The sequence below is a fragment of the Rhea pennata genome, chromosome 27 (genome assembly GCF_028389875.1).
Source record: "Rhea pennata isolate bPtePen1 chromosome 27, bPtePen1.pri, whole genome shotgun sequence".
Taxonomy (NCBI): Eukaryota; Metazoa; Chordata; class Aves; order Rheiformes; family Rheidae; genus Rhea; species Rhea pennata.
The window spans coordinates 1,158,090-1,169,925 of NC_084689.1; the positions used below are offsets into that span (position 1 = coordinate 1,158,090).

Sequence of the window (11,836 nt, forward strand, 5' to 3'; positions counted from 1 at the left end):
CATGGCAACGCGCCCCCTCCCTCTCTACTGTAACGAGCAGGGAGGAGCGACCGCTACACTTCCGGCCTCCACGCTCCCCCCCTCCTTCCCGCTCCGGAGCCTGGCCGACTGCGCATGCGTCAGCCTCCCCACGGCCAATCAGGGCGCACGCGCGGCGGGCGGGTGGCAGCGCGCACGCGCGGCGGGCGGGGCGGGGCGGGGCGCACGCGCAGTGTGGTGCCCGCCCCGGCTGAGGCGAGTGTAGGGGCGCCCGGTGAGCGCCGTGGGGGTGTCGGTACCGGGGCCGGTACCGGTACCGGGGCCGGTACCGGTACCGGTACCGGGGCGTGCGGGAGGCCGCGTAGTGCTCCCTGCCCAGCGCGGGCCCGGCAGCTCTCCGGCCCTCGGTCCCGGCGGCGGGGGAAGGGGGGGGGAGTGGCGGCCGCCGGGGGCGCGGCGGGGCCTGGCGCTTCCCGCGCCCCGCGGAGCCGGGGGGGGGGGCTGGGCCGCTGCGCGGGGCCGCGCTGCCGCCGCCGGGCCGGGAGAGCCCTGCCGCCGCTCCCGCCTCCGCCTGAGGCGGCCTTTCACCTCGCCCTGGGGCCGCCCGGGGCGGGGGCCGGGCCCTGGCGGGTCTTCGGGCCCCTCAGCGGGGAGCTGCGGCCCGCACCGGGCCGAGGGAGCCCGGGGGCTGGGGGGGGAAAGGTGCCTCCTCCCCGCCATGCTGCTGGCAGACCTCGGTGCCTGTTTGGATTTGTGGTTCCCCCTGGCCCTCGCTCGGTGGGGTGGGATCCTGCTGCTGCCTTCCCCAGAGGGACCTGCTGCCACTGCTGGGGTGTTTTGGGGAGCTGCAGCAGTTCTCTTGGGTTTGCTTTTTGCATTTAAACGATTTAATTCCTCAGTTAAAGTTCCTAAGTGTGCTGGAAAGGCAGAGAACCATAGCTCAGCAGCAGTGCCCCACAAACACGTCCACCAGTTCCTTACAGGACCTGCATGGGGATCTCTGCTTTGGGGTATGCTTGTGGGCCGTGTTCTGTTACGTGTGTCCTTATTTTCCATTGTGGTGTACTTCACCAAACTGTATGGCAGCTTGATATTCTGAGCAGGGTAGGCAGCAAACTGAGTGGAGGATTGAGGGTCCTGGATGCTGGCTCTGCTAACGGTGACAAGTTGCTTCAACTGTTGTCCTTTTTTCAGAACCAAGTTATGCTTTGGAAGAGAGAGGCTGTAGTTCTGTTAGTGGTGGACTCCTCAGTGCTCAGTTTGTCTAGTCTGGGGTGGTCGAGGACAGTCTGGTAGCCTGTAACACCTGTGATGTACTTACCTGGGCAGTAGCCTCGTGGGGCAGGATAGTGTGGTACTGCACACTTTGAAGAGAGTGAGCTGAGGCCTGGACATGCTTAACACAACGGAGTCTTTGTTAGAGCAAAGAGTTCAGTGAAGGCGCCAGAGGCCCTGGCCAGTCCCACACCATTCACTTATCCTTTCCCTTTGTACTGGGGAAGAGGAACTCTTTGACTTCTTGTCCATCAAATCATATAACTTACTTCTCTACAGATTTTTTCTAACTTACAAGAAGTCAGAATAGACTGATCACAGCCTCCTAGAATGGCTGACCAGAAGCGCCTTGCCTATTCCATCATCCAGTTTTTACATGACCAGCTGCAGAATGGGGGTCTTTCTCCAGATGCTCAGGAGAGCTTGGAAGGTAAGTGGTTATATACACTCCCCTGCTTGTGCTTCTAGGTCTGTCAGTTCGACGCTTGCAGAAATTTGGACACTCAGTCGCTATCATCTACCTCTTCCTTGGCTGGACTGTTGTTAACATCAAGGCTTGCTCAAGATTTGAAATTAATCTTCTTCCCTGGGAAGATATCCAGGGAGTTAGGAGGCTCATTGTTTATCTGATTTCTTGTTATCTCTTTCAAGAGTAGATTAGCTTGAGGAAGGGCTATACCTTGGGATCAAAAGCCTCCCTGATCCTAGGTCTGAGACTTACCAAGTTTTATCTTGAATGAGGTGAGGTCAAGAGGTTCATAGCACATGGAAATGTTTTATACTTGCAGAGTGCTTTTCCTGTTCTGCTTTCAAAATGCTTTTCTACAGCACACTCTGGGGTACTTATACAGGCCTTTTCAGAGGGCTTTACTAGAAATGAGAGCACACTGATCTTAAAAGATCTGCTTAAGGAGCTTATACCTTAGTCTTTGGCCTGTACATTTGTCCCACTGACAGAGAGCACAGGCACGTCTGCGGAAAGGGGTAGGTACATTCCTGAGTGAGGCAGGAATGGGGAGAGGGAGCAAAGAGAGTGTTGGGTGGGAAGGAGGAGTTTATTTCTGGCATTTGTGAATTGCAAAATGTGGCACGAGAGACTTGTAAAACTGAGCTCTGTTACATTGCTGGGGGTTCCATGCTGGGAGCACCTTTCTGACCAGGTGCTGGCAGGGGAGGAGGCAAGGGTGGCTATGGCCGGAGCTTTGTTTAGGTCGTCCTTGCACCACTGCCTGGCCACAGCCCTTAACAGAGCAGCCACCTTGTGGTAAGTGACTGCAGGGCCTTCTGACAAGTCACTTGCTTCCAATATTTTGTTGTAGATGCAGATTTCTCATTCCTCTGTGCTATCCACAGTTGTGGGAATGCTGTCAAAGACCCAGCTCTTGCTTGCTGCTAGTTCTGTTGACTTCTGCCCTGCAACCCCTGCCCCAGAGTCACCCATGGGGATGGGAGTTGTGACTGACTTCTTCTAGGAGGTTGCTCTCCACAGCCAGTGTTTGCACAGGTCTGAGTTTTTGGCAACACATGTGGTGTGCTGCTTCAACTGGATAACAATTATTCAAGCACCTCTCTACAACAGGAACCAGAGGGGCTGTGAAATCACTGAACCTCTCTAATGTGTGAAGATTGCAGTAGGAGACCTCAGTTGCTTTCTGATGTTGAACTTGATGTGAAGTCAGGAGATGTTACAGCTCAGATGCAGTAGATCCACACTCAGTTTTTAGCCCTGCTGCACCTTGTCTCCCTGATCTTGGGACAGATGCTTGGAAAGCTATACTAAAACAAGCTGAGGTCATTATAAAATCTTGCGGTTTTTTTTTTTAGCTGTGCTAAAATATCAAGCCTGCTCTGTTGAAATGTGGTGTGGGTTTGGTGTTTTTTGGTTGGGTATTTTGTTGGTATATTCAACTGTGAGAAATTCAAGTTCTGTGGAGTAGAAAAGGACTAAGTATTTGGATGAAATAGGGAAAGCTAATTACTGAACTCTTCTTGTCCAGTGGCAATCCAGTGCCTGGAGACAGCTTTTGGGGTCTCCATGGAAGACCAAGATCTAGCTGTGAGTCAGACTCTTCCTGAAATATTTGAAGCTGCTGCAGGAAAGGTGAGTAAGTACCCTAAAATGTATTGGCTTTCAAGTCAAATAGCCAAAAGGATCAGCTTTGCTTCATTTTTGTGGTGATACTGCCCCCCCCTCCTTGGAGGGGTATACGAGTGAACTGTTTGGGGCTTGAGAAGCCAGTGCTTGGGAAGGGAAGAGGTATGCTACTTCTCTGTGGGAGTCCTTGTCAGAGCACAGCATTCTCCCTTTCCTTGTAAGGAGCCTGAACTCATCCAAGCAAATTCGGAGCCTGTCACCCCCTCAGAAGATGACATAGCTGAAGCTGAAAGACTCAAGACTGAAGGTAATCTACTCTAGAGCTAGTGTATAGAAGAGGTTTAAATAATTACGAGGAGGAAGGCTTGATTCACTCAGCACCTGGGGAATGCATGGAACAAGAATAAACCAAATGGGATCAACCCATCCATTTCTGTTTCTTCCTCTGCTTGTGCTCAAGGAGTGTGTGTAGGTTGGCATAATGTAACTGCCACAGAGCCTAGATAGACAGCAGGGTCAGCATTTCCTTTTGCATCCTAAAAGGACAGCATTGTATAGAATACAACAGTATTTCCTGTTCAGCTCTCCTCTGTGTGCATTGCCTTTTCTCTGCCATGCAAAAGAGCATAATTAATGTTGACGTACAATAGAGAGTGCTTTTTTGAGCCAACACACTGCAGGCTTGCAGATCAGAATGTTGCTTTGGGGAGGTCTTAGGTGCACCCTTGATGGGAGGGCAGCTGAGGATGCTGCGAGAGCTTGCAGGATCCCTTCTAACAGGGTGGCAGGAAACCTGGCGTTGCCAAGACATAGACCCCCTACATCACTGCTGAATGTGCCTCACAGCTGCAGGCGTTTTGATGGACTAGCAAAAAGTGGAAGTTGTTGACTTGTCTTTTGTTCTATTTTCTGAAGTACAGCAAAGATCCAGGCCTGTTCCTTTCCTTTGTCCCCATTTCAACTTGTTACTGAACCTTTATTCCATTTCTTTAGGAAATGAACAAATGAAGGCAGAAAACTTTGAAGCTGCTGTGTCTTTCTATGGAAAAGCAATTGAATTAAATCCATCCAATGCAGTGTATTTTTGCAACAGGTACCTAGTATATCTTTTTCCACCCTTGTATACCCATGCTTTTGTTTCTTACTTCTTGTACCTTAAGACTCCTGCATGATGAAATACCCTTTTTAAAAAATTCCTTAGACTGTTTGTTCTGTTGCTTGCTCTCTCTTCCCCCTATCCCCCCAACTAAGCTCACAGTGACATACTTTCCTGTGTGTCCTGCCAGCTCTGTGCCCTGGCTTTGCTAGATAGGATATGGGTGTGGAAACAAAGTCTATTAGACATCTAAGGAGATCCAAGAATGCCAAGTTATGCTGTCTGCTTTCATACAAACAACTCTTAGTGGAATAAAGAACCCAGACTTGAAGAGACTCTGTTGATGCTAAAAACAAAGGGGTAAAATGAGACAGACTGAAGGCTTTTTATTGAGAATTATATGTGTGTGTGTGTATGCAAAATGCAAGTAAATTATCTAATTTTCTGTGGCATTTTAAGCAAAAGGGTGTGGAATTTGGTGGAAATATGATTGTTTACTAAAACAGAATTTGAATTGGGCTTTGTTTTAATTATCTACTTATCATGAGTGCATACATACAGCTGGCTGTGTGAATAACTTGTATGCACACATGCTAATGACATGGTGAGTTATTTCTTGGGGTGAGGGATTGTGAATAAAGCTTCCAGCTGACTCTAGCTAAGCTTTGCTTGAGCTGCACGAAGTTTAGTCTTCTGAGGTGTTTGGTGGGTGTCATGATGTCAATAAGAGATGCAAGACTGAGGCTTGAATGTTATGGTTTCAGATACACATTTTTCCCTTCTGTGTGTAGTGTGTAGGGGAATGGACAAAATGGTCATTATGAATAAGAAACAAAGGGATTTGGAGAGAGATCAGTCTGAAGGAGCAGGTGTAATACTTCTGTGCCTCCTTGGAGCCCAGGCACCTGCTTGGAAAGTCCACGTGCAGAAGTAAAATCCTTGATATGTGATATTCTTGATACAGAATGTAGAGCTGGGTATTTGCATAGCAACCTGCTTACCTACCTAAATAATAACTGGATTTATTTCAAATTAACACTTGACTTTACCTTGTATGATAGGAGACTACAGAGAGAAAACAGAGGAGACCATGATTAGCATATTCAAGCCAGTAAGTGTTTTATGCACATCTTTCTCCATTCTCTCCAGAGCTGCTGCATACAGTAAATTAGGAAATTATGCTGGAGCAGTAAGAGACTGTGAAAGAGCTATAGGCATTGATCCAAACTACAGCAAAGCTTATGGCAGAATGGGGTAAGTAAGAGCAGTTTTTCTTGCCAAGATTTTAATCTCAAAATACCTTGTGATAGTGACACTATTAATTGTGTTCTATCCTGGAATGCCAGGCAGAAGTATCTAGTATTTCAGCACTGATGGAGTGGAGGAAGACTACAAGTACTTATCTAACTTTTTATTTTATTTCCACTTTAATAGCTTAGCCCTGTCCAGTTTAAATAAACACACAGAAGCTGTTGTCTACTATAAAAAAGCCCTGGAGCTGGATCCAGACAATGAAACATACAAATCAAACCTCAAAATAGCTGAACAGAAAATGAAAGAGACCCCTAGTCCAGTAAGTTCTGAAACCAATGCTTATTACATGTGGGTAAGATCAGAAGATTTCTTCACTGTGCTACTGTGTTTACAGGCACTGTTTGACAGAGGCTTCCTGACTTGGGTTATGTTTAGAACAGCAATCTAGCATGCAGAGAGAGGGGAGATAGTTAATGAGTCCTGCCACGAACACTTCCACTGAAATCCAGAGAGATAAAGTCTCTGCACTGCTTGGGCACAGTCACCTTGGGCTTGTTTGAAAGAGCTGGAAAATGAGGCTGATTAAGAGGAGTATTTTGAAACAGTGTCTTGTTGCCTTAAGCACCTGTCTTAGCTGAATTTTAGTAGAGACTTTAATTGTTTTTATTAATGACCTATTAGCAATATCAAAAGGGCATTTAAGATTTTTTAAAAGGTCATTTTCTTTTAAGAAAAGAATCCTGGAGGTTTTCTAGCCACAAAGCCAGTGACTGTACACTGCAACATGCTCCGCTCAGGAACATGCTAGTTTACCATTTTGAAGGTGACTTCAGTTTTCTAAAGATTTTTCCAATGCAAAGGTGGCCAAGTGAATGTGTTCATCTTGGCATTTGTGACAGGCAGGAGTTGTACATTGCTGACACAGCTCAGCTGGTGAGAGAGCTGTTCAGTAAATTATGCAGTCCAGTCATTGCCATCACTGGTGTGGGCCCTTTGATTCCTGTGGTGAGCCTTTTTGTCTATGAAGATGGAGGCTGTGCCTCAGGGTGTTACAGCAAGGGTATGAACAGCACCTCTTATCTTTGTCATGATTTAAAGACAAGATGCTGATAACAGCATTCAAGTAAAGGATTAAAATGATGTTAATTGTAATGTGCTATTTGTTATATCAGAAATTGAGAGGATTTCATCAGCTGGATGTGTGGTGTCTTTATACTTACAGACCGGTGGTCCAGGAGGATTTGATTTAGCTGGTTTGCTGAACAACCCCGGCTTCATGAGTATGGTAAATTTGGACACAGATCACAGCCAGGCTGTATCTGGTCTGTGTGTTTGTCTGTTCAGGGTGAAATGTACTGATATGTGGCTCGGGAAGTTCCTGTATTTCCGTAGCAGTTTTGTTTTCATTTCATTTCTTGATTTCAGTGTTGCTGTGACAGAACTGTGCTTGTGTCTCATTAAAGTCAAATAAAGGGTCAGTGGCTTATTCACAGACTTTTCCTAATAATATGCTAGTCATGGAAGGGGTGCCTGTTCTGCATTACCAGCCTTGTCTTGTGCATTGTACTGTGCTTCTCTTAGCTATTTTTGTCCTATTGATCTGTTTCCAAGTATTCCTGCCTTCACTTTGTTTGTAGTTGAATGGCACAACATCTGCATATCTACCCAGGCATTTCTGACTAAATAGGGTGTCATTTTTTTCCCTTTTTAAATAGGCATCTAACCTAATGAACAATCCACAAGTACAACAGCTGTAAGTTTGATCGCATCTCGTATTTCTTCTGTTTGGCTTTTGTGGCAGTGCTGAATCTCTCTTAGTGGGAGAGGGGAGGGTGCCAGGACCAGGAGCGTGGAGGGCGACATTTAAAGCAATCCAGCTAGTGTGTATTTTGAGTGCTTCAGACTGCTAAAGAAGAATCTTGTAGACATTTGCATAAGGGAGGTAGGGCAGACCACGGCCAAGACATTGGAATTGGGTTTGGGAAGCTTGGGGTCAGTTTCTGGCTCTGCTATGCAGTATTTGTATGATCTAAAGGTAGACTTCTATGGCTTTATATCATCTAAGCATCTTGCAAACATTGACCCTCATAATCCTGTACAAAGAATAAATGTATCCCCATACTAAACAAGGTGGAGATGTGAAATTCTATCAGGCACTTACCTCTCTTGACCACTCTTTCAGAGCACAGGTAGACTACAGTGAATTAGAGGCTTTCTGAAGCTCATACTTTCATTTGCATTTTTGAGATAGCTTGGTTAAAGGACTAAATGTCTGCTGCCATTTCCATTTGCTTCTGCCTGCTCCTTCCATCATTGTTACCATTTGAGGTTCTGCCTTAGATTCAACCTAAGAACTTCAGAGGAAAGGATTTTGCAGGCCCCAGCATATTCATTTGGGGGCAGGTTTGGCTCAGTTGGTTAGAGCGTGGTGCTGTTAATGCCGGGGTCGTGGGTTCAATCCCCATATAGGCTATGCTGAGGGTTGGACTAGATGACCTCCAGAGGTCCCTTCCAACCTTACCATTCTATGATTCTGTGATTCATCACAAGTGAATCAGTGTTTAGACTGTTGTGTCAATAGATAGCATTTGATGCAAAGCAAGCAAACATCTAGTGAAAGGAAGGGCTGTTTTTTTTTAATTAAATAAATGTAAAGTAGGGCTTGTGCACAAAAGGAGGGATCTCTAGGAATACAATAACTGACACTGTTAAAAATATTTCTACACGTTATTCAATTTAATGATGCAATTAGACTCTGCAACCATTCATGAACAAGAAGTTGTTGTTGCAGAAGAATTCCTTATAGATAACTGCAAAATCTGTGTGGGAAGGGACTCCCGTTATACTAATGCTCCCTTCCTAACATAAAACAAACAAAAATCTCTATTTTTTCTACTCTAAGCAATGACTTATTCCTGCAGCATGTCTGGGATGATTTCTGGTGGCCATAACCCCATGGGAGCAGCAGGCACCAGCCCTTCCACAAATGATCTCGCCAGCCTCATACAAGCGTGAGTAGGGAGCTGGATCTTTTCTGTTGCCTTGACCAGTAAATGAATTTCAGGTTTCCTGACCAAAGCTTAATTTAACAACTGAGGAAAACTTAAAGATTCAATAAAATCCTGCCATTTTCAGTAATGTGGCTGAACTATATGTTAAAGCAGAGTTTTGACAATCAGATGTAAAGAATTCTTTAGCATCCAAACGCTGTTAGTGTGTGTGTGTGTGAGAACATTAATACAACTTTTGCTTGTTCTCCTTCAGGGGCCAACAGTTTGCTCAGCAGATGCAGCAGCAGAATCCTGAACTAATAGAGCAGCTACGAAGTCAGATTAGGAGTCGGACTCCAAGTGCCAGTAATGAAGATCAGCAGGAATGAGCAGTCCAGGTGAGGTCTTAGCCTGGAGTGTTGTTGTATGTGGCCAGCTAAAAGGAGAGGATGTCTGTATGTAGCTGCAATATCTGACTCATGTCTTAAATTAATAACTTGATGTGCCTCCCTTCCCCTACCTATACACTGGGCTTCCTGCATCAGTACTATTAGTGCTGTACCTCAGAGACACAAGGCTCAGCCCTAAAGAGTGATGAATAAGAACCTCCCTCACGTTTGTGTACCCCTTGAGTGACCGGCAAATTGAAATTCATTATCTAGTGCTCAAACTGGTTAGAGGGACGCTTTATTTTCTTAAAAATTGAATTTGCAAATGTCTTGTCTTCTTGTCTCTGCAGCGCAGTCCATGCAAACTATGTTCCTTGCTTTAAAAACTGGAAGCCATGTGCGTGTTGCCATTTCTTGAGTTGGAAGTGTCCAAGAGAGGGAAAAAATGGATAAACAAAACACTTTATATGACCTGCATGTAGAAGATGGATTCACGCTTTCTTTCCCTGGTCTTTGTCCCTGCTCCTCCCCCTCAGCCTTTCCTTTTTTTTTTTTTTTTATTAATTTTTTCTCCCTTCTGGAAGATCCAGCAAGTTGAATGTGAACCAGCATCAAAAGTCTTTCTAAAGAAACTCAGAAAAATAACTATACTGTTACATTTCTATGTTATTTGCTACATGGGAATTTTTTACCCATTTTTCAAGAATAATGTACTCTTCACTACAGGATGTCTTCACTTTACTACCCACGTGCCACTTCGAAGAAGTGTTCAAGTCCTACCCCATCCTGCCCTATTCAGTCTTCTTGCCACAGTTATGAGAAGGTAGTGTTTGAACACTCTGGAGATCACCGGATCTTCTTGCCTCCCAAAACAGGGTTTCTGTTGATTAGATTCACTGTGTTTCTTGTTCAGATCCATAGCAACATTGCCAGTGCTGTTAATACAGAGGAGTTTGGCGATCATCTCTCAAAGGTTAGTGTAAATGTGTTAGGGGAGGGAGTTGGGACTGATCAGATAGGACATACTCATTTGTGACTACTCCTTTAGAGTGAGTGTTTGCAGATACACTTCTTGGGGTTCTTTCCCAGTTCTGACAAATCTTGTCTAGTGTTTAGTAATCATGACTATGTTGTTGGAATGATTCAATCTGTGAACTAGTCAGAGGTGGACAATAAGAAAGATATAATGTTTTGATGTTTAAAAGGGTTTTCTTTTGCTTTTTAATTTTTTATGCATGTGAGTAATCAACCTGGCTGACTGTGCTGATGGTGGAATTAGAGGATGCCTGTTTTACAGAGGGTCTGACAGTTGGAGAGAGCAGAAGGAGTAAAATCACTACTTGGATTGTAAGATAGTGAGTGGCTGCTGGCTCAATGTGGGGGACTGACACAGAGTGATTATGCCTCAGCGTGTAGTGTGTGGGATGAGGAAAAAAATGCTCTTGTAGCTATCTAATTACCTGCAGCTTTCTGGGCCCCCCAAAATTACCTGTGTTGCTCCCTGGGTGATCAGGAAGCTCTAGTGAGCCTCCCTAGAATTCACTAGTGTTGAAGCCAGAGAGGTTTTTATTAATGGCAGAATCATTTTTTAAAGTAGTCTTTCAGATTGTGTTGGGAAAGGCACGTTTGAGGTCTTATTGCCAGGCAGATAAGCATCTAGTTTGAAGATGGATAGGTGTGAGATGGAAAATGCCCTTTCAGGAAGCCCTGTGGTGTGAGTGAGTGGGTATATTTGAAGATTAATATCAAGAAAAACAATTTGTAAATGCTCCATAAAGTACTATGTGGTTAATGTAACTTGTGAAGAATAAAATATTTGGACACTTTGTTTGTTATTCCTTTTGCCCAGATGACTGAATCAAGATCCATAGACCTGGGACTGGCTGGCTTGGGTGTGCTGCGCCCAGTCCTGCACTGGTACTGCATAGTAAAGTTGCAGCTGTTTGCAGCTTTGCTGACTGCAGAGATTTTTGTGCAGGGTCAGAGCTCTGCTTTCTCGGTGCAATGACAGCTGCTAGACACAACCTACATACTTGATCCTGTTACAGTCTGTGGTTCTTCGTTTTCCCTGCTGAAATGCTCCTCCTTTGTGTATCGGCAGCACAGCCGAGAGGTACTTTATCTTTCTACATCTGCCTCCCCAGTTCCCTTTATCTTAAGTTCTCTCCATCTGGCTTTTTGTAATCTAGCAAAAAGACATTTTAGGTGGCTGTCTCAGGGCTGAGGACTGTCAGTGTAGGAGGAAAAAACATTCAAGAACTATCCAAAAGGAAACTGCAGAAGGGAGATTCCTGCTTTTCTAGGACTCTGTTTGCCCTCCGCTTTCCCAGCTTGCTTTCCTGTGTCTCTGGATCTTTTTCCTCATGTCTGTTGATGGTTTGCTTTCTTTTTAACGCTGCTGGGTTCAACGTGCAGCTCCACTGGGGAAGTGTTCCTGGCCGTGTGGCCGTCCTCAGTGGAGAAGATTGGCTGGCAGTGTGACACGGGTTTTGGATAACTGTGCAGCTCTTGGTAATATCCGCACCTCCAGCGCTGTGTCTGCGGTTGAATTTGGAGCAGAGGGTGGATGGTCGACTTACAGTAGAAGGCATTTCCTTCTAGATTCTTTAAAAAATAAAATTTTAACTTCTCTGTAGAGCACACTGACAGCAAAAGAACAGGTTTCTAGAGCCATTTCCACTCTCTATGGGGCCTTCTGAGGTTAGCCACTTGTGTATAACCGCAGTGCTGTATTTTAAATGAATGAATTTACCTTTTA

General features: G+C 45.4%; 1 protein-coding gene across 1 annotated transcript; it reads left to right on the forward strand.

Annotated features, from left to right (window-relative positions):
- The first annotated feature begins 193 nt into the window (after nt 1-193).
- Nucleotides 194-10,904, forward strand: SGTA (small glutamine rich tetratricopeptide repeat co-chaperone alpha). The gene is made up of 12 exons (XM_062596354.1): nt 194-253; nt 1,534-1,684; nt 3,252-3,355; nt 3,572-3,656; nt 4,343-4,442; nt 5,595-5,699; nt 5,880-6,018; nt 6,922-6,984; nt 7,415-7,452; nt 8,621-8,710; nt 8,964-9,087; nt 9,429-10,904. Exons 2-11 carry the CDS (start codon nt 1,585-1,587, stop codon nt 9,076-9,078), a joined length of 939 nt encoding a protein of 312 aa, XP_062452338.1. The 5' UTR covers nt 194-253; nt 1,534-1,584; the 3' UTR covers nt 9,079-9,087; nt 9,429-10,904.
- The last annotated feature ends 932 nt before the right edge of the window (nt 10,905-11,836 follow it).